Here is a 25922-nt window from a genome sequence, read left to right on the forward strand (position 1 = left end):
GAGACTGGTAACTCAACCGTACGATTTTTAATGCATTTTTAGAAGTGACTGCCTATTGATTCCAATGGTGTGTAATTACGCAAAGAAAGACTAACTTTGCTAAAATTCTTAAAAAGTCATAACAATAAAAGTACTTAACCTATTCTAAAGAGTTTGGTCTTAAAAATTATATAAAAGTCTGAAGTATTTTTATAAATTCCGGTCTCGAGTTACTCATTGAGTGTGTGTGGTGCATGATTAGATTTGTGAATACAGCAAATACTTAGCACATCTCCTGGATTAGCCTAGCTGCTCGACCAGCTACCTTAAAAATTAGAGCAGTAGGTGGTCTGATTTTTACTCCTGAAAACTAACATGTGGTTGTTCGGACCCTCTGCATAGTGTACTTGGTTTTTGTACACTACATAGAGGGCCAGCCTCCAACATTTGGGGTATCAGCGGTGGGATAAAGACTTTGTGTTTGCTGATACCACTTTCACAATTGTGTCAACACATGAATAACTCTCCAAATTGTCTTTTAGATAGTTGTTTTTGATTTTTATAATTGACTAAAAAAAATTCCCACAAATTTTTAAAAGTAATTGTTAGGGCCCTGGCTAGGTCCCTAGAACTTTAGAACAAGTTTAAAAGTCTTTGCTTTAGTTGGTTATCCAAAAAGGGGAAGTTCTAAATTCCCAAAAGTTCCCAACTTTAGTAAGATAAAAATTTCAGATTCAGAGTCCAGAAACCAGAAGCTCAACCTGGAACCTTATGAGACATATAGTTATGACCAATTAAGGAAACTCTGCAGACTTTACAAAATTCAAACTGGAAAAAGCCCCAAAACAGAGAAACATAGGTTTCTGGTGGCCCAATATGAAACAGATCACCCCCCAGCTGATGATGATGACTCTGAGGTGGATGAAGATCCTGTGGTAGAGGGAGATGAGGGTAGCTCCTCTTCTCAGACAAGCTCTAGAGCACCCACAGATACAGACCTGGAAATTGCCAGGCTGGCCAAAAGACTGGTTTTAGAAAGTCAGCTTTTGGAGAAAGAACAAAAGAGAAAAGAGTTGGGCTTGCCACCCATCTCTGGTAGCAGCATACAAGTGTTGAAAGAAAAGGCTTTCAACATTAAACTCCCAAAATGAGTTGTCCCTACCTTCACTGAAGGGGATGGTGAAATGGTCTTCTGCCTTTGAAAGAGCCTGTATTGGGTGGGAAATTGAAAAGAAACACTAGCGCACAGTGATGTGGGAGTTATTATCAGGAAAGTGCAGGGATAGGCTCCTGACACTGAATGAGGCAGATTCTAAATCCTATGACCCCATGAAGGGGACCAATTAAGGCCTTTGGATTTACAACTGAAGAGTACAGAATAAAGTTCAGGGAGGCTCGAAAATCCCAGAGCCAAACCTGGGTTGACTTTGTGGACTATTCAGTAAAAATGCTGGGTAGTCGGTTAGCTAGGAACAAAGTACAAGATTATGATGGGCAGTATAATTTATTTATGAAAGAGCATATGTTGAGTAATTTTTCCAGTGATAGACTACAACAACATCTGGTATACCTGGGTCCACTTTCCCCTCAGCAGTTGGGGAGGAAGGCAGACCACTGGGTCAAAACAAGGGTTACCAAAACTACCACTGGTGTGGGAGACCAAAAGAAAGAGGCCAAAAAGCCCCCCCCTCCCCACCCAAGGGAAAGATGAGAGCCAGGGTAAAAACAACAAAGAGTCTTCTCAAGGCCCCCAAAAATCTTCACAGGAGGGTGGGCCCAGAGACTACTCACAGTCCAGGGGAGGGTACAAAGGGAAACACTTTGACCCCAACAAGGCTTGGTGCTCAGACTGTAAGACAGAAGGGCACCGAACTGTAGACTCTGGCTGTAAAAATAAAAATAATCCCTCTAGTCAACCTGCAGTAAATGCAGTTGCCAATATCCACATGGGGTCAGAGGTGTAGCCTGACCAAGTCAGTGTCCCCTCAAAGACAACCTTAGTCATCATCAAATCCGCTTTATTTCTGTAAAAATATACCATAAAAGCATAATACTGAGTATTAAAAAAGATAAAACATAGAAGCATTGGCCCTTAAGTGCAACTTTAAAATACAATTAGATTAAAAAAAAAAGAGCAGAAAATACATATTGATATGAATAAATATGCCAGTAATAATCAAATATATACAAAGATGCTAAACAGCAATGCATCATCTAAAAGTATGCTGCTAATCATACATTGTATCGCTTGAACTATTGAATTACAATTAAACTAAGGTTGACCATTTAAAAGTCCAAGCTGAAAATGCCAGATGGATTCAAAGAATTTAGCTAGGGAGTATGCCATTGTCACTGATGGATCCAATTTAAGTGACCTCAAAGATGGTAAACAGTTCCTAAAGCCCATGGATTTGCATAGCGGGATGATCCAACGGGCACTCTGGTTGGTATATGCGGGGCATTGGAAAAGGACATGGATAACAGATTCATTGATCCCGCAGCCCATTGGGCATGACTTGGAGTTGTTAGTGGAGCTGGACCATTTATAGGTTAAGGTGCATAGTGGAAGAGACCCTAATCTAAATCTGATATACAATGCACGTGCAAATGGAGATAATATTGCATCCATATAGTGCTCAAACTCATAGTGGCATTTGATTTGTAAGAAGCTGCTAATCATGGTAGAAGTAGATGCTTCTGCTAATTTGGATGCTTGGAAATTTAACCAATAGGCATCCTTTACAATCTGGGTGGCATTTTTTGGGATGCAAGACAGATCTGACCAATATTTGCCCAACCCAAGATTGGAAAATGTCCGCTCCACATAGGTGTACCACCTGATTTTGTTGGTAGTGCCAGTGCCCACTAGATTACTCAGTCCAGATCTATAAGGACTAAAAGAATCTGGTGACCAAATCCGAATCCAATACAGTAGCGGCCTTAAAGCAGCAGTGTGTATGATGGAAAGAAGATTTAGGTCTATTCGGATTGGCAAAGTGGGAGTACTAGTAGGTACCTTTAACAACATCTTTAGAAAATAGTTTTCCACTCTTTCTAGGTCCTCCAGGTTGCAATAGCCCCATAGTTCTGCTCCATATAGTACTCAACCCCCCCCGCCTTGCTTGAGATTTATATATTTATATAGCAGGGGTAATAACAAATCTGGGAGACCTAGCTGCATATCTCAAAATGCCACCCCCCCCTTTGTTTCAGACACATGGATGATTTCTGTAAATGGGCATGCCATTTATGGGAATCCTCCAATTTTATCCCTAAGTAATCAAAGGTGCTGACTCTTTCCAGTATAACACCCTCCAAACATATACATCTCTTCCTTTTATGTCTTTTATCCCCAATACCATATATTTGGTTTTAGTCTAATTAATTTCCAAACCGTGGTCTTTGCAAAAAGCCACAAACATCGTAAGCAAATTGGAAAGACCAGTGGCCGTTTGTGATAAGAGCAAAGTATCATCTGCAAATAACAGGCATGGAATCTTTTGCCCTCCCAGTCTAGGCGAGTCATTGGTGCATTCCAAAAGGTAAAGGATGCAAGCATTTATAAATAAAAGGAAGAGTGTCGGGGGCCAGCACACATCCTTGCCTCACGCCGTGACAAGTGGCAATCTCCGGTGTTAGCTCGCCTCTTGGCCCCCATCGGATTCTGGCACAATTGTCAGAGTAAAGATCTTTGATTATGTTTAACATGGGGCCAGGTACTCCCGCTCTGCTCATGACTTCCCATAGCTTGTGACATGGGATGAGATCAAAAGCAGATTTCAAATCTACAAATGCCACAAAAAGTTTCCCTGTATCTACATCAACAGTTTTCCATTTAATGGAGAGGAAGCGGAATACCTGGTCAATTGTGCTTATTTTGTTCCTGAACCCTGCCTGGAGATGACTAAGGGCCAGATGTACCAAAGGATTTTACCCATTCTGTGTCTATGGGAAAAAGCTTTCGTACATATGGCCCTAAGTGCTTTATTACTATAATTCTACCCCACCCTCAGTGACGACCTTAGTCACAGAGGGTGGAGTAGAATTATCCTGTGCTGTTTGGCCAAGTAATATGTCCAAATAGAGGCAGCACCCTGTGATTAATAGAGAAAAAATAGAAGCTTTGAGGGATACAGGGGCCAGCATCACTATGGTGTCTCAGCACCTGGTCCCCACAACTCAGTTCCTAGTAGAGAGGTCTTATCCTGTTACCAATGCCGACAATGAGACCAAGTGGCCCGTGGCTATGGTAAACTTTGAATGGGGATGAGTAGCAGGGCAGAAATAAGTGGCTGTGTCCGCATCCATCCCTGTAGATTTCCTACTTGGTAATGACCTGGAGCACTCCCCCTGGGCTGAGGTAGAGCTAAAGACCCACACAGCAATGCTTGGAATTCCTAAGTGGGCTTGTGTCAAGACTAGGGCACAGAGCAAACTTCGGAGAGAAAAAAGAGAGCTGGATCCTGAAATAGTGGACCAGCCTCCCAAGACAAAAGGCAAGAAGGCTGGGGGACCAGCTTCACAACAGATCCCAAGACAGGACCCCTCTCCTCAGGAGGAGAAGGCGTCACTCACCTTAAAGGGAACTGAGCCTGAGGAGCTTGGGCACTACCACCCAAAGCTCTTGGGCCCAGGGGTACCCTCTATGGAAGATATGTGCCAGGGGCAAAGAGAGTGTCTGACTCTTGAAGGCCTGAGACAGCAAGCTGCTCAGGGGGAGCTGGGAAATGTCAGTGGTACCCACAGGGTCTACTGGGAGGAGCGGCTCCTGTACACTGAGGCCAGAGACCTCAAGCCTGGTGCAACCAGGAGGGTGGTAGTGCCCCAGAAGTTCAGACAGTTCCTTCTCACTTTAGCCCATGACATTCCCCTAGTAGGACATCTTGGTCAGAATAAAACATGGAGTAGGTTGGTTAACCACATTTGTTGGCCATTGATGTCCCAAAAAGTGAAGGACTTTTGCCAGTCCTGTCCCTCCAGCCAAGCCAGTGGCAAAGCAGGTGGGCACTTAAATGTCCCTTTAATTCCACTGCCTGTGTTTGGGGTACCCTGTGAGAGGTTAGGGGTTGACATTGTTGGCCCCCTTGGCCCTCCAACAGCATCAGGACATAGATACATCCTAGTGCTAGTGGATCATGCCACTAGGTATCCTGAGGCTATTTTCCTTAGGACCATCACTGCACCTGCAGTGGCCAAAGCCCTCCTGGTATCTTTACCAGGGTGGGGTTCCCTTAGGAGGTAGTATCAGACAGGGGGTCAAACTTCATGTCTGCATACTTAAAACATATGTGGCAGGAATGTGGAGTGACTTATAAATTCACTACACCATACTATCCACAGACCAATGGGCAGGTAAAAAGGTTCAGCCAGACTCCCTGAAAAACTCAGAAGGAGATGGGATGTCCTACTTCCTTGCCTCCTGTTTGCCTACAGGGAAGTGTCAGAAAAGGGAGTAGGTTTTTCACCCTTTGAACTTTTGTTTGGGCATCCTGTTAGGGGGCCACTGAGTCTTGTAAGGGAAGGCTGGGAGAGACCCTCTCAGAGAGCTTAAACAGGACTATGTGCTTGGCCTACGTTCCAGAATGGCTGAATACATGGAGAAAGTCAGCAAAAAATGTCAGGCAGGCCAAGAGATTCAAAAGCTCTGGTATGACCAAAAAGCTGCTACAGTGGAGTTCCAATCAGGGCAGTAAGTTTGGGTGTTGGAGCCTGTTGCTCCAAGGGCCCTCCAGGACAAATGGTCTGGGCCCTATCCCATTTGTGAAAGAAAAGGGAAGGTCACTTATCTAGTGGACCTGGGGAGTTGCAAAAAAAACCCAAAAGGATCATTCATGTCAACCGCCTAAAACCCTACTTTGACAGAGCTGCTATGACCATGCTTATGGTCACAGATGAGGGACAGGAAGATGAGAGTGAACCTCTCCCAGATCTCCTCTCCAGCAATCCCCAATATGGTTCGGTGGATGGAGTGATCTTGTCAGAGATGCTCTCAGGAAAACAGCAGACTGATTGCAGGAAAGTGCTAAACCAATATGCTGGACTTTTCTCTCTGACCCCTGGGAAGACAAACTGGTGAACCCATGATGTGGACACTGGTGACAGCCTCCCTATCAAGAACAAAATTTACAGATAGTCTGACCATGTCAGAGAAAGCATAGAAGCTGAAGTCACGAAAATGTTGGATTTGGGTGTCATTGAACCCTCAGAGAGCCCCTGGACCAGCCCAGTAGTGTTAGTCCCCAAACCTCATTGCAAGGGTGACAAGAAAGAAATTAGGTTTTGTGTGGACTACAGGGGCCTCAACTCAGTAACCAAAACTGATCCACACCCAATTCCAAGAGCTGATGAGCTCATAGACAGACTAGGGGCAGCCAAATATCTGAGTACTTTTGATTTAACATCAGGGTACTGGCAGATTGGCCTGAACCCAGGAGCAAAAGAGAGGTCAGCATTCTCTACTCCTAGTGGGCATTATCAGTTCACTGTTATGCCCTTTGGACTCAAGAATACACATGCCACCTTCAAGCGGTTGGTGAACCAAGTCCTCGTTGGGCTGGGAACTTTTAGTGCAGCTTACTTAGATGACATAGCTGTCTATAGTTCTACCTGGCAGGATCACCTGATCCACCTGGGAAAGGTCTTTGAGGCCCTGCAAAAGGCAGGCCTCACTATCAAGGCTAGTAAGTGTCAGATAGGGCAGCGAAAAGTTGTGTACCTGGGCCATCTGGTTGGTGGAGGCCAGGTACAACCTCTACAGCCCAAGATTCAGACTATTCTGGCTTGGGAAGCTCCTACAACCCAGACCCAAGTCAGGGCATTCTTTGTCTTGACTGGATATTGCAGGAGGTTTGTGAAGGATTATGGCACCATAGCTGCCCCCCTCACAGAACTTACTTCCAAGAAGATGCCCAGAAAGATCAACTGGACAGTGAGTTGTCAAGAGGCCTTTGACACTCTGAAGAAAGCCATGTGCTCTGCTCCAGTACTTCAAGCACCAGACTAATCAAGGGAATGCATAGTCCAGACAGATGCCTCAGAGTTGGGGATAGAAGCCGTCCTATCCCAAGGGATTGAAGATGGACATGACCAGCCAGTTGCTTTTATTAGCAAAAAGCTACTCCCTAGGGAACAAAAATGGAGTGCCATAGAGAGCGAAGCCTTTGCTGCGGTTTGGGCCCTGAAAAAGTTGAGGCCATACTTGTTTGGCTCTCACTTCACTGTTCAGACTGACCACAGGCCTCTCAGCTGGCTTCAACAAATGAAAGGTGATAATCCCAAACTGCTTAGGTGGTCCATCTCCCTACAGGGAATGGACTTTAAAGTGGAACACAGACCTGGGACTGCCCATGCCAATGCAGATTGCCAATGCAGATGGCCTCTCCAGGTTCTTCCTATTAGAAGATGAAGACTCAATAGGGAAAGGGTAGTCTCATCCTCTTTCATTTGGGGGGAGGGGTAGAGTGAGAGGAGGTCTCTTTTTGCATGGTTAGCCCCCACTTTTTGCCTGATGTTGATGTGTTCTATAAGTTGGTAGTGCCCAGGGCCCCTGCTAAACAGGTTCCCTGGGCCAGATCTCTTTCCCTAAAACTGTTGTGATGCTTGGCACAATTGATTATACTCGTATACACCCCTGTAAGTCCCTAGTAAATGGGTACCCCAGTACCCAGGGCAAGAGATATTAAGATTAGGCCCCTGTTGGCAGCAGCACTGATTGTGCCACCCCCAAGGGCCCTGCACCCGGATGCACCCCACATTGCCTTTGCAGGCTGAGTGCACTGGGGCAATCCTAAAAACATAAACTCGACATGGCATCATACACTGCATATGTTATGGGCAAGCCCCCCCTTCTAGCAGGCCTTTCAGCCCTAAGGCAGGGTGCACCATACTATATGTGAGGGCATAGCTGCATGAGCAATATGCCCCCACTGTGTCCTTGCTAAACCTAGGACATAGTGAGTGAACAGGGCAGCCATTTTAATGTATGTACTGGGAACTGATCAAGCACGAGTTCCCCAGCTACATAAAGGCCACTCTGTACCCTGGGTTGTTTGGTATCAAACAACTCAGAATATTAAATACAAACTGATGCCAGTATTGGATTTAACCTTAAATGTACCCAGGGGCCACCTTAGCGGTGCCCCCTGCAAAAGCTAACCCTAACTGTTCGAGTTAGCCAGACAGCCATTATACAAACCTGGGGGAGAGCCCTGTCTCCCTGGTTTGTAAGACATTGCACTTCCTGGGTGGAGGAGCTGACTCCCCTTCCCTCAGGAATGTGCAACACCATGGCGGTGAGCTTCAAAGAGCTACAGCCCCTGAAACTCGAGCCCCAGGCCTGCTGCTAGCAGCAGAGGGCTTCCCACTTTGTAAATCCCCACTTTTGGAGGGAGCAAAGGTGGGAAACCAGACAGAGGGTAGGAGTGGCCTCACTGAGCATGCACCTCCCCTAAGGGCTTGCATGCAAAGTGGACCCTCTTATTCAGATTTCTCCACCTTGGGATGGAGAGAAACAGCCAATGAGGTTTAGTGAAGTGACCCTTCCCACAGGAAGTAGTCACTATAGTGAGTGTAGCCACCCAAGGGTAAATGCCCCATGGGACACTACCAGGTTCCCCCTAAAATGCCCACTAAATTCAGTATTTAGTGGGCTACCCTAGACCGAGATTTTAGATTTGAAAAGGACTCGAAGAAGATTTGAAAAGGATTCAAGAGAAGACAAGAAAACCAGCACTAGAGAAACCGCCAGGACGAGAACAGAGGACCTGCTGCACCAGAAGAGGCGCCAAGACCCCTGCTTGCTGCACCAGAGTCTCAACAATCGCGACAGCGAAGGAACTTAACACTGGACCGACCCCAAGAAACCCAGGGGACCTCCAGGCTTTAAGGATCACCACAGATCTCCCTCCTGAGTGGAGGCACCACTCAAGAAAAGCCAGTAAACTGCAAAAGACCAAGAAACCAGTGAACGACAATTCTCTGAATCACCAATATCTCCACGACAGGAAGTCACAACTGGATCCAATGACACACAGACGACAGTCCGGACGTACCCCCCAACTGTACCGAGTTTGGGGGTGCTGCGACCCCTGGTGTCCGAGATAGAGCAATACCCTGGGTCCTGGTCAGCCAACGTCGGACCAGGAGAAAACCAGCTCCCCCAGAGCTAACAAAGGATCAGGAGGAAGCCCCAGTCGAGGGACTTCAGGAACACCCCGGACCTCCAACCAGAGTGCCCCTGTTGTCCTGCAAGCGACCCCCAAAGAGACTTACCTCCAGCTCCTGAGGATTCCATTGCGCACAGCATCCAAGGCCGCCAAAACACCCTGCACCTGGCCGCTCTGGGCCTTGCATCGTGTGTTCTACTGTGTGCCCCGGGTCCCCAGCCCCTTGTGACCTCGACAGCTAAAGGGGACCCCCAGGCACCACTTTGAATTTGCAAACCAGCTCCTTTTTCAAGTGGCCCATCCAGGTGGCCCTGTGCCAAGAACTTTGCCAACGCTGCTCCCACTGAAACCCGGGAGCTGCCCGAAGCTCTCCAGCTGGCACAAGGTGCCCACAGAGCTCTGCGACCATCCTGCAAAAGAAGAGACTGGTAACTCAACCGTACAATTTTTAATGCATTTTTAAAAGTGATTGCCTATTGATTCCAATTGTGCTTAATTACGCACAGAAAGACTAACTTTGCTAAAACTTTTAAAAAGTCATAACAAGAAAACAACTTAACCTATTCTGAAAATGTTGGTCTTAAAAATTATATAAAAGTCAGAAGTATTTTCGAGTTATTCATTGAGTGTATGTGGTGAATGATTAGATTTGTGAGTAGAGCAAATACTTAGCACATCTCCTGGATTAGCCTAACTGCTCGACTAGCTACCTTAAAAATTAGAGCATTAGGTGGTCTGATTTTTACCCTTGAAAACTAACATGTGGTTGTTCGGATCCTCTGCAAAGTGTACTTGGTTTTTGTATACTACATAGAGGGACAGCCTCCAACAACATGCAACTGTATCTGCACTTAAATTTGTTTGGTTTTGTTCAAACCACTTTTTCAATTTCAGTTTTCTAGTGAGATTGAAAAGAGCAATGTGACTCTGGGTATAATAAAAGTAAGAGGCAGGAGAGAAAGATAGGGCCTCAATACGAGTCTGACGGTCAACAGATTTGGACCACTGTCTCCGCCGGGAACAATGTTCCTGATGGGCTGACGGTGGTGCAGGTCATAATCAGCCACGGCGTTGCTGAAGCCAGCACCGCTTTGCTGATTACAAACTGGTTCTCCACCGCCATGAAAAGGCTGGGGAAGAAAAGGTGAAGAGGGCCACCTGCACTGCCCTTCCCTGCCCAGCACCTTTGAAATGCGCATTGTCTGCTGTGCAGACAGTGCGCATTACGAGGGAGCTGGTGCCCCCTGCGGGCAGCAGCAGTGCCACTGGCTTGATTACGAGCAGGTGACAATGCTGCTGCCACTTTCCCGCTGGGCTGACTGGTGGAAACCTTGGTTTCCGCCCTTCAGCCCAGTGGAAAAGTGGAATAGGGTTGGCGGGGAGGTCGCCAGTAAGGCAGCAACCTCCCAGTCTGAAGTTCGGCAGACGGGTCCTCCTGTCCACTGAACTCTTTATCTGGCCCATAATCTTAAGACTAACATATCAATATGTGTTTGAGTCAAAGTCAAATCACATTTGTTCCCGAATCCATTACTTCACTGAATTTTTCTTAATATCTATTTTGTTTGAACATTTTCCTCTTTGTCCACTTCCTCTTTTTGGTCCTCGGTAGGGTTGGCGTTCCAATCGACTCCTTGTGAGCTATTGAAATTATTTTGATGCATCACATGTAGTGGATAAGAAGGCTGAATCGCAAGTGGAATCAACTGATGACAACAGTACAACAGATAGTGATACATCGGGGGGGCTCCAAGATAAAAGTAGCAAAAAGGAATTTACCCTAGGAATTACAATTGCTCAGAAGGCCATTTCCCTTATTGCTCTACAACAAAATCAGCCTAGCTCCAGCATATCCATGCCCTGCTTTCACGGCTTTATTGCTTAAAGGCTGATTTCCTGACGCCTCGTGTCCACACGACTAGACTCCTACTTGCGCATACCAAAGAATCATCACCCATGTAATTGTGTCTTCAGTAGAAAGGTAGGCCTACAATGGCTTCGTTATTAGTGAATGTAGTACTACTTCACAACGGTTATAGTAACATTTCTACAAAAAAAGTCAGTGTTGTTGTCCTTTTGTTTTGTGAATGTTATATTTTTTTCGGGAAGCCTGCACAACGTATATTTTTATTGTTTTTTTTTCTCCTGGTCAACCAGTCCAGCTCAGAAATGTTTGTTAGTTATATACTGGGTAACATGCTTTCCTGTATGTTTCTAGAACTTAGGAGAGATATTTTATTGGATAAGCTCACATAGGTATTATTGCTTGTATTGGATAAATGCAAAGATACTGCTGTGGCCCAGGTCATTCAAACCTCCAAATATTTAGGCATTGAGCTTGAAAGCATCTCCCACTTTTGAATGTGTTTCAATGTCATGTAGTCCTGCTACGTTGCTGTGGGAAGGCTTCTTTCAGTGGTTCACCAATGGCTGTTTATCATCATACAACTGTGTGCTAGAACAGATTCTGATTTGAAATATTCCCTGTGCTTTTAGCACCCCTTACCTCAATATGCCTATATTTTCTGTAAAGCGTCCAACTTTTGAAGGAAGTGAAGAATGTAAACCTTTTGTTAGTAGTAATATTTACAGTGAGTGAGAGATGATTCGTCTTTGCAAATACGAAGTGTATAATTTAGTAGATTAAAAAAAAAAAACAGATGTTGCCACTTGAAGTTTAGAAAGTGGTGGTATATGTTGACGAAGTAAGCAATCACTTGCCACATATTGTTTCCTACGTTCTAGGCTTGTTTCTTGAATGTTGAAGGGAAAGTGGGCTCACCTTTAGTCTCAGGTAGGTTGATGAGAGAATCACTTCAAGCTTTGGGGAGAGTGGTCTCCCACGTTCTCAGATGTTGGAATTTTGGGTATCACAAAGGTTCATAGAGAATGCAGTGTCTTTTAATGTCATGGAAGTTTACAGACTATATTGTCTCAAGTAGTCTTATAGATTAAATGGAGAGTGCTGTCTGTTATTCTCATAAAAGTTTTGTGATAAGGCAGTCTCCTTCATTTTCACATGCTCAAGACAGACGATCTCTTCATTTGCACTGGTTAGAGGAGAAACATCTCCCCTTCTGTCTCGTATGTGCTAATTGAGGGTGGTCTCTCGTTTGCTCTACTTGTGACAGATATAAGACGTGGTCACAAATAAGTGTAGCAATTAATTGGAAGAATCACTGTTATGGTGAAGAAACCAGTGTCTACGTATGTGCTTGGTGAAATCAGAATAAGGATTACATTCTTTTGCCAGACACCTTAAGGTTTTGAGTTGTTTTAGTGAGAGTGTTATTTGGGGTGGTTGTGATTAAAAGTGGTTGAAAGATGGAAATGTAATGCTTCATATTTCATCATGTGCGATGGGATGTGTGATTTGTTTTTTATATTGTATTAAATATTAAATTACTAGGCATTCTGTATATTGTACATGGAATTTCAGTATAAAGCATCATAATTTTTAAATAAAAGTAGTGAAGTAATAAAATGCATTAATGAAAGCTGATATGAATTTGGTTGTGTTGTTCTCTGTACTATATTTCTGATTATTGGTTGTTTGGAACTGTGTACAAGTACAAAAGAACTTTGGAGTAGCCAGGAGGTTATCCTACTTTAGGGCTGCTGAATACTTCAGTGTCTCACCTTAACCCTCTCTCCTATTTCAGGCCCTGATGCTGGAGAACTTACAGAAGAAGTCAGCCTTGCATACCACTTACCAGCCCAACTCCCAGGTAGGACACGAGAGACCGACTGATCAGCCCAATGCCTTAGGGAGGGTCCTGGGGATCGAGCATGAAATGCAGAGAACACTGATCTGACATCTCTGTAGCTGTTCACTGCTTCTTACTGGGATGATTTATTAAAACATCCTTATCAGTGGTTCACTAAACTGACTGTGTTATGGGTGGTCTTTTCTTTACGTTGGCCTTGGTATGGAATGCACATGTAAGGGATATGAGAACATAAGCTGCTGTGAGCTTCCAGGAACAGCAGTTGTCCTGGAGTGTGAGCTAGGCAGGAAGCTGTTGGTGGTATCCTGGAGAAGCTAATCAGCCTTTGGATTTACTACCGTTCCCATGTATTTTTCAACATAACACTGGTGACAAGGATGGGATGCATGCATGCTAATTGTTGCCATGCTTAAGTTCTGCGTGACTACGCTACAGCAGCCCTTTTGGATTGGCCTATGTGAAGGGAATTCCTCTTATGATTTACATTTATGCTGCATGTCACCACGTTGACATTTTGTGTAACTGCACTGCAGCAGCCATTTTGGATTGGGCTATGTAGAGGGAATTACCCTGCTCCGAACAAGCAGTCTAAAAATTAGATCGCTCTTCTTCATAAGCCTGACTATGAGCTATGATCTTACCAGAGACAGATAACACTACTTATAGAAACTGTAGCAGGTAGTATGCATAGTATCTGGAAGCAACATGTCACAAGCTCCTGCTTTCTTGTCAAAGAGAGGGGAACCAATGCTTCCATTGATGTGTTTGAAAAACTGTATCTAGTAGCAATAGGTGGAGAGAAATTTTCTGCAGCTAGAACGCAAACAATTTTGCCACACAATTTAGACATTGAAGGTCTCAACACCTACTATATTCTTGATGAGTTACCTATTGGAAACGGTGATGGTGAACCTGTGGACATTTATGAGATGTTGGTAAAGATGATGGAACAATATTTTGGACCATGGATTAATGTTGCATTAGACCACCATATATTTTTCACAAAAATTCAAGATCTGACTCAGAAAGTGGGCAACTATATAGCTTCTCTTAAAACACTTGCTCATACATGTGAATTTGTAGAATTGTGAGAGTCATTAAGTAGAGATCAGTTAGTACACTGTGCTAACAGCAACAGGGTACAAGAGAAATTACGTTTGCAGAATCCCTCTCTCAAAGAACCTATAGTGAGTTAAGAGCAGTAGCCATGCTCTACAAGATAGTGAATGAACCATTTGTAGAATAGCTATAGGAGGGGGTGTGAGAGAGAAATAATGGTGGATGTTCAAGATTCCAGAAACAAATGTTTTAGATGTGGTAATACTGAAAACAATTGCAGTAACCCTAACTGTTTTGCTAGGAGTTCTGTGTGTTGTAAGTGTGGTCTCACAGGACGTTGTGCCAGTGTTTGCAAATCTGAAAAGGCAAAGACTGTGGAGAATATTGCAGAAATGGAGAAGAAGGTTATCCTAAATGTGAAGGATGGGAGCATGGTTGATGCTGAAGTTTAGATTATGCCTGAATGTGAAGTTGAAATTGGAGTAAAGAAAGTTTTAGTCCTAGCAGACTCAGGTTTGCCATATACTATGGTGGGTGACAAGATTTGAAGTAGTTCAGAGGCAGTTTTTATAATAAAAACACTGTTTATATCACACTGTGTCAGAGGTGTAGAGTTGATGCGATGATATGTCTGCAAGTAAAGAGCTGTCTCTAATGGACAATCATAATACAAGGGCCTCATATTCTGTGTGTGTAGCCTTAGATGGAGTGTACAGACTGCATGGCAGCAATGCTTTCTATGAATAGGCTGCATGTACAGTGTTTTCTCAGTACATTATCGCATGAGTGAAAAACCAAGCAAACATTCACCATCAGAAAGAAAGGCTAAGTTAAAATGTGCAATGTAAACTGAAGACTCTACGTGATCTCTGTCATGCTTTACCACAAGTGTTTCGCGAATGAAAACATCAATTCCCCGAAAAACCAATCCACTCAGTTATGGCAGAAAAATAATTGATATCCTGGGATATGTTGTTATGATGATCTGTTTCAAGATAGAGAGACAATCTGGAAGGTATGCTTTGCCGGGAGAGGTGTCAACTTGCTGTGGTGGCGTCACCAAAAGGATATGGGAATTACACTCAATTCCAGTCCTCGGAACAAGTAATATTAGTTGACAACAGAGGTGACTGTAAAATGTTCTTTAGAGAATTTCCTGAGGTGTTTAAATAACAATTGGGTTTGCTTAAGAACTTCAAACATGAAATGTTTATTAAAAGTGGAGCTAAGCAGAGTTCCTAATTTAATGCTTGAACCGCTTAAAACAGAAGTGGATATATTACTTGACTTGGAAGTGATTGAGGAGATCAATTCTTCTAAGTTTTTAGAGCCTATTGTGTTAGCACCCAAAAACAATGAGAATAATATTCACATGTGTATAGATCTTAGTGATTTTTATAAATGTATCTGGGGTTGATCATCAGGAGGAGGAAGTGGTTAAGGAGTGTTTCATGTATGCCTATAATGACAAATCTCAATCACACATCTTGTTCTGTTGTCGCCTGTAAAGGTTTCCGATGAAGGTTGCTGATAAACCTTGGGTGAAGTGGAGATGAGTTTAGACATCATTGGACCCTTGGAATGGTTATCACTGGCAGAGAAGTATGTTTTACTTATGGTAGATTATATCTTGAAGTAGGTCTGTGTTAAAGCAGTATCCACCATGACCGTGTTAGATTTTCTCAGAGATTAATTTGCCAGTGAGGGCGTACCAAAGTATCTTGTGACAGACAATGGAGTACAGGTTGTTTCTAATGAAATTAAGAATTTCCTAAGCGATTTGGGGATCCCTCATCAGAGAATAGCTTTATATCTTCCACAGGCAAATGGTCTTAAATAAAATATGTGGTCAGATATTGTGTTGAAAGAGCAGGGGAGCAGAACATTCCTTTTAAGGATGTTCTTAGGGATACTTGCTTGGCTCATCATACCACCCTTAATTGCGTGACCCTGAATTCACTTTTTGAACTCTTGAAAGGAAGAGTAGCAAGCACAAAGCTGAGTCCAGCTTGGTTTGTACACAAGTGTATTGACAGAGATTCTTCTGTGTTGAGGAAAGGGAGTTATGAGAGGTATCAACAAAGGTACAAGAGGAGGTAGGACTTGACACATTCTGCCAAGTACAAGCAATGGAATGTGGGTGATTTGGTTTGGGTAAGGAAGCCGGGATGGGAGAAAAAAGGCCAGTCAAAGGTTTTGGATACATTTACCAGAAGAAGAAGAATGTGGTTTTGTAAACACAGTTGATATTTGAAGTATGTCCACGTTAGTGAAATGTATCAACCTAAATAGTGGATGTTATGACTCGATTCAAGAAAGGTGTCCTGGAAGCGAACAGGTCCTGCCTCAGACGATGTGCACTGGAACTCCTGTGATGTTTAACCTAGTGTTACAAAGAATGTGTTATGGGTTATGGGTAGTCTTTTCTCTATGTTGGCCTTGGTATGAAATGTATATGTAGGGGATGTGAGAACCTAGGCTTCTGTGAGATTCCAAGAACGACAGTTGTCCTTGAGTATGAGCTGGGCAGGGAGCTGTAGGTGGTATCATGGAGAAGCTAATAAACCACTTAGGTTTACAACTCTTCTCGTGTCTTTTTTAACATACCAGACCTACAGCATGGAACCCATTTGATCAAAAGTAATGCCACTCTCATTAAATATTAGGGCCTGCATACAAAAGTCACACGTGTATCAAATTAGAGGTGGTAGTGCATGCAGGAATATAGGCAGTGAGATATTTGAGTCGCAGACAAAGATCTTTGTTATTGGACCAGCAGTGGTTTCCAGATGCCATGGAAAAATCAGACACTAAAATGACGTATAATGAGCTTTGAAGCTTTCGGGTGAGCTGGCACACTCAGTGTATCCCAGTTTTGTGTGGCGCGCAAGGCTGGAGTGGATACTAAATGTGGATTCTCTGACCACGATTCTTTTTAACCCATGCAGATTGGCAAGGAGATGAGTCAAAACAGCTTCATCAAGCAGTACCTAGAAAAACAGCAGGAACTCTTGCAGCAGCGGCTGGCACGAGACTCTGTAGAGTTGAGAGGTGAGTAATGGGAATTGTCCAGAACTGCTTAATCAGTAAAAAAAAAAAAAAAAAATTACAAGTGTACATGCCCAAACCTTTTTTTCAGAGGTCACTTCCCACTTTCATCACTTGCATTGCCCACTTGCACCACTGGCACTGCCCACTTTCACCACTGAAGCTCTCCAAATCTTGCTGTAAAACCTGACATGTGTTGCTTGCATTCTCACCTTCCTGAAGAGGGTTCAACGGAATTCTCCCTCATAGTATATTGGAAAAATGGGGCCACATATGAAAAAAGGCCCTATGATGGGTAGTGAAGAACACTCGCAATTAGGGTACGGAGTACACTCACACCCCTGGGTTGTGTCTGCACCTGCTTCACTTGTAATAGCTATGCCCATCTTCCTCTGTGTTACAGAATCCTGCACTGCTGTTGCATGTTATATACCTGTTCAATGTTCATGAAAAGTGTACACTGTTGCTCCCAGTGCTATAGCTGTTCAAGGTGATTAGGGAGGAAGTTCACACTATTGTTAAAAAAATTAAACATGACTATAATTACTTCTACACATTGTACAACTTATGGTTGGACTAATTCTCTTTTGATAGTGAGAAACCTGAATAGTATGAGACAAGTCCTAGAAGAGGCAGAGCTGCTGCTGACATCTTTAGTCTGTGACGTACTTTTGTGACTCTGCTCCATTTATTTCAGATTCTGCTTAGAACTACTGAAAAGCATTTGGTTGAATTAAATAGAGCAAGATTTCAAAGGTCACTGGAAAACACTGCTGAAGCTGTCCATAGCATAACCTTTTAGAACAGTTATATTTATTCAGTGCCTATGCCTGAAAAATATGTTGTTAAATGAGTCCCAGACCCACCAGCACAAAACAAGTACTGGAACTGCCAAGGCATGCAACTATACATCAGGCCATATAGAAAGGGCAAAAATGGTAACAGAGCTAAATGAGTTTGTGGTGCACATCAACATAAAGCCCAGAGTTCAATCTTCAACTACTACATGAGGTAACATAAACTTGGGCCACATAATAAGATAGACTTGTAGACAGGCATCAGATACCGCTCAGCTTTAGATCCCAGTGGGTCATTTTAACAGACTTGCAATGCAGCATTAGTTCTCATATCCTCCTCGTAAGAGATTGGGTTATTGGTTGAGGGGTTTGGAAGCCCTACTCAAACAACACCCACAATCCTTCTCAGGGTAAACCAGACAAGTCACTAAATTAATCCGTGCTTAACCCTCTGGTAGCTTCTCACAAAGCAGTCAGGATTAATTAGTGGCAAAGTGTAAAGTATTTATGCAGCACACAAACAGTAATAAAGTGAAAACACAACACAAAAAAATTACAAACCAATTTAGAAAAATAGAGTACATTTTAATAAATAAAATATCATTAAAAAAGAAAAATCCAATCAGTATACCCAATGATATTCAAACAATAAGAACTTCATTTTGGTCAAAAGGCCATACGAGGCAAAATAGATAAGCTATACACGGCAAAAAAATTAAAAGACGGCTCCAAATGCACTTTGAATAGACACAAATAACATAGTTAAAAATATATCATTAGTGTCAACAAATACATACAAGTAAATAGCGAAGGACATAACTCCAAATGATGATCAGGAACTTAGGGACTAATTACGAATTTGGTGGTTGAAAAACCTGACCGCCAGACCCGTGGAGAGGAGCCCGCCGTGGACCAGGCGGAGTTTTCCACTGGGATAACTGGCGTAAACCTTGGTTTCCGCGGTTTCCGCCGGTCAGCCCAGTGGAAAACTTGCAGCTGCGTTTGACTCGGGTCCACATGGAATCGAGACCAATGCCGTCACATAGGGTGTTTAGTCAATTAGGAGCAAAGTGCAACAATATACACACTGAACATCATACTAAGGAACAATTGAAATTTAATAAAATCATGAAGCAGTAAAAAAGTGCAAGTGCGTTAGGCTAGCAGTTCCCAACCTTTAGTCCTCTGGTCCCCAGGTGTCCGTAGGCCTGGGCCGGGAGGAAGGCACTTCTCCAGCTGGGGCCTCTGACAAACACTTACCTGTTTTTATATTTATTATTTCCTTTGCACAACATTTTTAAAAGCACTGCAAAGTTCCTTGTACATTCAGTGGCTTTCAGGCAAAAATAAAAGCGTCAAGATAACTCTAGTGATTAATGTACCTGCTGGAGAGAGATGGGAGTTTTGTCTAGTGCTGCAAAGAACATGATTCATGCAAGAGCAGATTTTTGTGTGCATAGCACAGTGGGTTACTGCTTTTGTCACAGATATTCTTTGGTTACTGTGCAGTTCATAAGTTGCAATCGTAATCTAGCCCAGTGAGCTATGATCTGCCATTAAAGAGCTTCATGCAACCTGCATGGCACAAATTAGAAAGTTGTTTTTTTTCCCAGTCTTTCATTTTCCCTATGCTGCTAAAAAAGGTTTGCTTGGATAGAAGTACATTATTTTTATTAAAGTCAATGCTAACCACGGTGTTGTGTTCTGAATCCTGAGTTTGTGCTTCTTCAGGCCAAGCACTCTTAGAAAATGCCAGTATGGATGACATGTGAACCCAACACCTTGTACTCCCCTGTAAAGTGCTCCGACACCCCACACTGAGAGGTGCTATAAATCAAATGAATTACATGTGACAGAGAGGCTATAGAGAGGTGAGAGGCCCTTATGGTTTTACTTCCTTTCCCCACCACACGGTCTTCCATGTGCTCCTATCAATCTATTAGTTATTCTTAGTAACTATGGTTTGCTTAAGAAAATTAAAACCAAGCTATCTAGAACTACATGGTTTGGAGACTGGTTTGTGCTTGTGTCGCAAAATAGATGCTGGTAATAAATCATTTGTTTGAATTTGCAAAGCCATGAAGGCATTACACTGTTAATAAGTGCAGGCCAGTCAGTCGATATAATACAATTATTCATATAAAAAAGATTAAACATTAGTACTAGTAATCATCTTAATTTTGTATTAAATCAATGCAGCCATCGCTAAATGGGTGAGAAATGTGTTAGAAATATCGACTAGAGCCAGGCCTGAGGTTAACACTCCCCCATTTCTTTCCCTGCCAACTTTTTGATATGGATTCTCCAAGCCCTATTTAGGAACCTGGCCACAGCAAAAATTATCTATTCTGTTGTATCATATCGAGGAATTCTGCTTGCTATCCCCAGTTGATTTATACCTAGTTTTTTTCATACTGGAATGAGACACCTCCCTTGCAGTATGACATAAGATGGACAAAAGAACAGAAAATGGTCATCTGTTTCTGTAGTGGCCAAGCAAAATGGGCAGTCTGAGGTCACAAAACCTCGCTTGTCCCGTTTGCTTGTAAGGGAATTCAGGGTCAGGGTGCCAAATCTGTACTTCATGTAAAACGTTCTCGCTGTGGGGGAGCTTATCCTAATCCAAGTACATTTCAAAGCCATGATACCATTTATGTGATAAGAATTTTTCGCTAAGGCTACCCCCTCAGAGCCCATGCCAAATCTGTTTCATCTTGTAGCCCCAATATGCTTGTTTCAATTTGGTGAGGCTTTTTTTTTTTAGTGTACAGGTGTTTCCCACACTTCTGGCATCCCAATTTCTACACTTAAATGTTTGATCTTGCTGAACCAAGGAGTTTGGGTATAATTGTGAATTCCAATATGCTCAATCAGAGCTTTTCTGTACCGGCCCAGTTCCTCTGTAGACCACAGTGCATCCAGAAAGACAATAGTTTCAGATGAATAACATAATCAGTTCTTTGTAGGGAGAGGGCCATACGAAGGGGAATGAGAGGAGTGCTCTGAGGGAGGGTGAGCAGTGACCTTAGAAATGTGTTTTCAGTAACCGTCAGTACAGACATGTCCACCCATCCCCAAATTTCGGCTCCATAACAGGCTACGGCTGTGGCCCTCTAAACTTCAAGAGCAGGAGAAATGGCACCGCTGAAGGTGACCCCATACTTCTTGCTATAACAGAAGATATTTGTTGGAGAACTACTCTGCTCTTCTCAACTTGCGGAGCCCAGGACAAATTAGCAGAAAGTCTAATGCCCAATCAAAGCATTTGACCTGCTCCAAGGGCTCTCCATCCAACCACATCTTGCCTCTAAAAGATTTGTGAGGCTTCATGGTCATAAACTTAGACTTCAAGGGGTTCACCTCTAGACTTCTAGCACAGTAAAATTTATCACAGCTATCCAACAATTCTTGCAGACCTAATGGCATTTGGGAAATGAGAAGTGTACCATCTGCAAACATGAGTATCTGCAAACTCATGCCCACAGATCTTGGGGCATCATGTCTGCATTGGACTAGCCAGTCCACTGCTCACTTCATATACAAACTGAAAGGTGTAGGAGCTAGTACGCATCCTTGGCAAACCCCATAATTAATTGGAATCCTGGGGGTTAGAACCCCCGGTTTTCCATCTAATCTGGCCATAGGTATCAGAGTGCAAAATCCGCAGAATTCGTAAAAGATCTGTGGCTATACCGTAGGAGTCGATAACTTTCCAAAGGCTTTCCCTTGGTACCAAGTTGAACGCCACCTTTAGTTCAATAAAGGTGACATAAAGATGTTCCTGTCTTATAGTTATGTACCTCCCATATATCGTTGTAAAACAAAAAACTTGGTCCACAGTGCTAACCTTTGTCCTGAATCCAGCTTGGCAATCTGAAAGTATTTTGTTTTCTGAGATCCAGGAGTGTAATCTTGTCAGCTCCTGCCTGCAGAAGATGTCTTGGCTGTTGTGTACCAGACTAATCGATCTATAATTAGGTGGATTGCCCCTTCTTCCCTTTTTATATATATCGGGAGTATAATGGCTCCCTTTCATGAGGGGATATCTCCTCTCTGCTTACAATGTTGTTTCCAAAAGCATTCAGATAGGGGTTCTAAATCTCAGGATGTAAGAGGAACATGTCACCTGGAATACCTTCTAGGCCTGAAGCTTTCTCCGCTTTCATTTGTTTTAGGGCCTGGGCTTTTTCCTTTTTACTAAAAGGTAGGAAAATACCTACATCATCCCCTGTCTGATGGATTACATGGGTTTGGGACAGTCACTCTCCATTCATTCTAAAGATTTCGGATCTCCCTTAGATCCTGAGTCTTTACTCGGTGTGATGGATGTAGCTAGACCTGCATCAGTTTTATGTTTGTCATTGGGCCATGGCAAAATGGGCAGTCCAATCGTCTGATACTACTTCAGTTTCCAAATGATTATCTATACTACGATATCCCTCAGCTAGAAGCTTACAGAATTCCTTGGTATTTCTATTCTGCAAAGCATCTGCCAACTCTCCCAACTGTGCCTTCTCCAAGGCTTTTTTGGCTTGCGTCGGGGTTGTCCTGTATTCTTTATGGGTTGCGCATATGGCTCTTATTCCTTGACTTCTGATTGTTCCCAGAAGTTTCATCCTGCACCTACTCGTAAACCAACCCAAGGATTTTTTAGCATAATGTCACCTTTGTCCATTTTTTTAAAAAGCGTTTGGAGGGATTCCATGAGTACACAGTGGGTGTTTATATTAGAGTTATCCTGGTCTTCATATGGAGCTAGGTTATCTGCAAATATATTATAAATTTGAATTTGGATATTAATATTGGTTGCAAGGCTCTGCCATTTTATGGACCTTCTATTCTTGGTGGCTTCAATTAAGCTTATGCCTTTGTTGGCTGGGAAATTTATACCCACAAATGGTTCTCTGCAGAAGTGGATGCTTAGTGCATCATGATTGCGATCTGGCCTTGTTACTACCCTCATATCCAACAGAGATGTCCATTGTTAGACTTTTCATCCTTGGCGTGGTCTCCCTTAACTTTTTGCCTCTGTTCCCCAGGTTATTGATATGTGCTGGACTCTGATTTTTGCTGTTTTTTTTATTACTCTGGGCACTTTACCACTGCTAACCAGTGCTAAAGTGCAAGTGCTCCTGTTTAAAATGTGTATGTAATTGGTTCTCCATGATTGGCATATTTGTTTTACTGTTAAGTCCCTAGTACATTGCACTAGAGGTGCCCAGGGCCTGTAAATCAAATGTTACTAGTGGGCCTGCAGCACTGGTAGTGCCACCCACACAAGTAACCCTGTAATCATGTCTCAGACCTGCCACTGCAGTGTCTGTGTGTGTATTTTTACACTGTAAATTCGACTTGGCAAGTGTACCCACTTGCCAGGCCTAAACCTTCTGTTCTTTTACATGTAAAGCACCCCTAAGGTAGGCCCTAGGTAGCCCCAAGGGCAGGGTGCAGTGTATGGATAAGGTAGGACATATAGTAATGTGGTTTATATGTCCTGACAGTGAAATACTGCCAACTTCGTTTTTCACTGTTGCACGGCCTGTCTCTCTCATAGGATAATATGGGGGCTGCCGTTAAATATGATTAAAGTGTAGATTCCTCTAGAGAGTAGATGGACATGTGGAGTTTGGGGTCCCTGAACTCACAATTAAAAAATACATCTTTTAGTAAAGTTGGTTTCGAGATTGCGTGTTTGAAAATGACACTTTTAGAAAGTGAGCATTTTCTTGCTTAAACCATTCTGTGACTCTGCCTTGTTTGTGGATTCCCTGTCTGGGTCAGTTTGACAGTTGGGTTGTTTTTCACCTCACACTAGACAGTGACACAAAGGGAGCTGGGGTGTAACCTGCATTTCCTAATTAGCCATCTCTGCTAGGAGGGAGGGGTGGAGTGGTCACTCTCATCTGAAAGGACTGTGCCTGCCTCTGACAATGCAGACTCCAACCCCCTGGTGTGTGTCTGAGGCCTTGCCTGGGCAAGGCAGGATTTCACAAGTAGGTGTGAGTCTCCTTTGAAGAAAGGTGACTTCAAAGACTAAAATGGGTATAAGAAGGGCATCCAAATCTACAGACTTTAGAAATACTTCAGGAACCAAGAGGAACCTCTGCCTGGAGAAGAGCTGAATAGCTGAGGAAGAAGTGCTGCCCTGCCTGTGACTGTGCTTTGTGGAGCTTTCCTGCAGTGCTGCTTCTGCCAGAGTAAGAGGGCAAAGACTGGACTTTGTGTGCCTTCCATCTTGTGAAGAAATCTCCAAGGGCTTGATTTAGAGCTTGCCTCCTGTTGTTTGAAGTCTCAGGGACAGCAAAGACTTCTCTCTGCCAGCACCTGGAGTCTCTGGAGAGACTCCTGCTCTGACAAGTGGTGCCCTATCCAGTCCATGGGCCCTTGAAAGGAAAGCTGGTGGAAATCCAAGGAAATCGAGTTCGGACGACTTTGGACCGCCGCCGCTGCTGAATCCGGTGACACCGCCTGCACCCGACGCTGTGACCTTCGCTGGAACGCGACGCTCTTCGCAGGCCCGTCGCCGCTGCAGCCTCGCTGAAGTCCGCGACTCTGTGGAAGTCGCCGCACCATGTTGTGACCGACGCCGCTCGAAGTGCGCGGATTCAACGTTTCGCACAGACGCCGCGATCCCCGACTTCGCGCATCGGCTTGTTTTCACTCTTCACCAAAGGTACTGTACTTGGGGGTCTACGCGACTCCGTGTCTGGCGCCGCTGGTGTCGGCTTGTTGGGAACAACTCCGTCACGACACCGTGTTAACACCTCATCGAAGCATTTTTGTTTCTAAGCGCTATTTTTGAGTTTAATCTTTAAAAATTAATAACTTGACTTGTGTATGTTGGATCTTTGTCGTTTTGGTCTTGTTTTGTTTAGATAAATATTTCCTACTTTACTAAAGTGGTGTTGTGTCATTTTGTAGTGTTTTCATTAAGTTACTGTGTGTGGTGGTACAAATACTTTACACCTAGCACTCTAAAGTTAAGCCTACTGCTCTGCCAAGCTACCAAGGGGGTAAGCAGGGGTTAGCTGAGGGTGATTCTCTTTTACCCTGACTAGAGTGAGGGTCCTTGCTTGAACAGGGGGTAACCTGACTGTCAACCAAAGACCCCATTTCTAACATCCATAATAAACCGTCTAGGAAAATATTATCAATATTGCTGGTGCATTTCCCTCTCTTAAATGTAGGTTGAGGTAGAAAATAAGAAGCTGTGAACCCATTCACTACTTTTAGCTCATATACTGCTAGCCAATCTATCATCTTGGGCATTCCAAAGAAATTAGCAGGTGGTATATAGGATGATCTCCTTGGTTGGGTCATTCATTGGGTCCTCCTGGGCCCAATAGTGGGAGCGTAGCGGGATGAAAGTGTTAGAATCTCCTGCAATAATTTTATGGTGATTCTTGTCTAACTCCTGTAGCTTAGCTGATAGGCACTCCACTGTTCCCAAGTGCACCCTAGAGGCTGCTGATCTTAAATAAATGTTGAAAATAGAAATGTACCCTGTCCCTGCCTTACGGCCAGTATTGATTGATATACCTAAAATATCCCTGTACCTACCCGGGAGTCGCTTGACTCCATTGAAAAGGTCTATCCTTAGCCATATCAACAGTTCCCCCGAGGCCCTTCCTCAATTCGAGGGTTCCGCATTCGAGAAAAAAGTGATGTACCCTGATCGGAAGACCGGTTCCTTTGCCCAGGTTTCTTGTAATAAAATGATATGGTGCAGATTAATAAAGGTACCCCAATCAGGGTTCCCTAATTTAGCCCTGACCCCTGCAACATTCCAGGATAATAATTTATAAGTTGGTATTTTCACTAGAGGTTGTACTCATTCCTTGCTCAGCTAGTTTCACTGTTCGAGACAATCGTATCTCTGGGGGTTTGGGATCTCTAGTGTATGCCTTCAGAGTACCTGGCTGTGGAGAAGTACCCATCACTTCGGTGCAGTAGCTCTTACTTCCCGTCCATTTGATATGCCTCCCTCATTCCAATCCTGTGTCAGTCAGTCGATATCAGGTAGATCGGCTGTGTGGGCCCCACTCACAGTAGAAGAAGGCATGGGGGTCTTAAAAGATGACAAATGGGTGTTGGACAGAATAGTCAGTGTGTCGGAGGGGGATGCGGAGCATTGACTTTGAGTCTAA

General features: G+C 43.6%; 1 protein-coding gene across 4 annotated transcripts in view; it reads left to right on the plus strand.

Moving 5' to 3' along the window:
* The window catches only part of ACIN1 (apoptotic chromatin condensation inducer 1), a 729433-nt gene that overhangs the window by 80473 nt on the left and 623038 nt on the right, over positions 1-25922 (plus strand). For all 4 annotated transcript variants that reach the window (XM_069238220.1, XM_069238221.1, XM_069238222.1 and 1 more), the window contains exons 2-3: positions 12806-12871; positions 16879-16981. In XM_069238220.1, coding sequence (XP_069094321.1) covers positions 12806-12871; positions 16879-16981 — 169 coding nt within the window. The remainder of the gene's footprint in view (positions 1-12805; positions 12872-16878; positions 16982-25922) is intronic.

The sequence above is a fragment of the Pleurodeles waltl genome, chromosome 6, assembly GCF_031143425.1.
Source record: "Pleurodeles waltl isolate 20211129_DDA chromosome 6, aPleWal1.hap1.20221129, whole genome shotgun sequence".
In the NCBI taxonomy this organism is placed as follows: Eukaryota; Metazoa; Chordata; class Amphibia; order Caudata; family Salamandridae; genus Pleurodeles; species Pleurodeles waltl.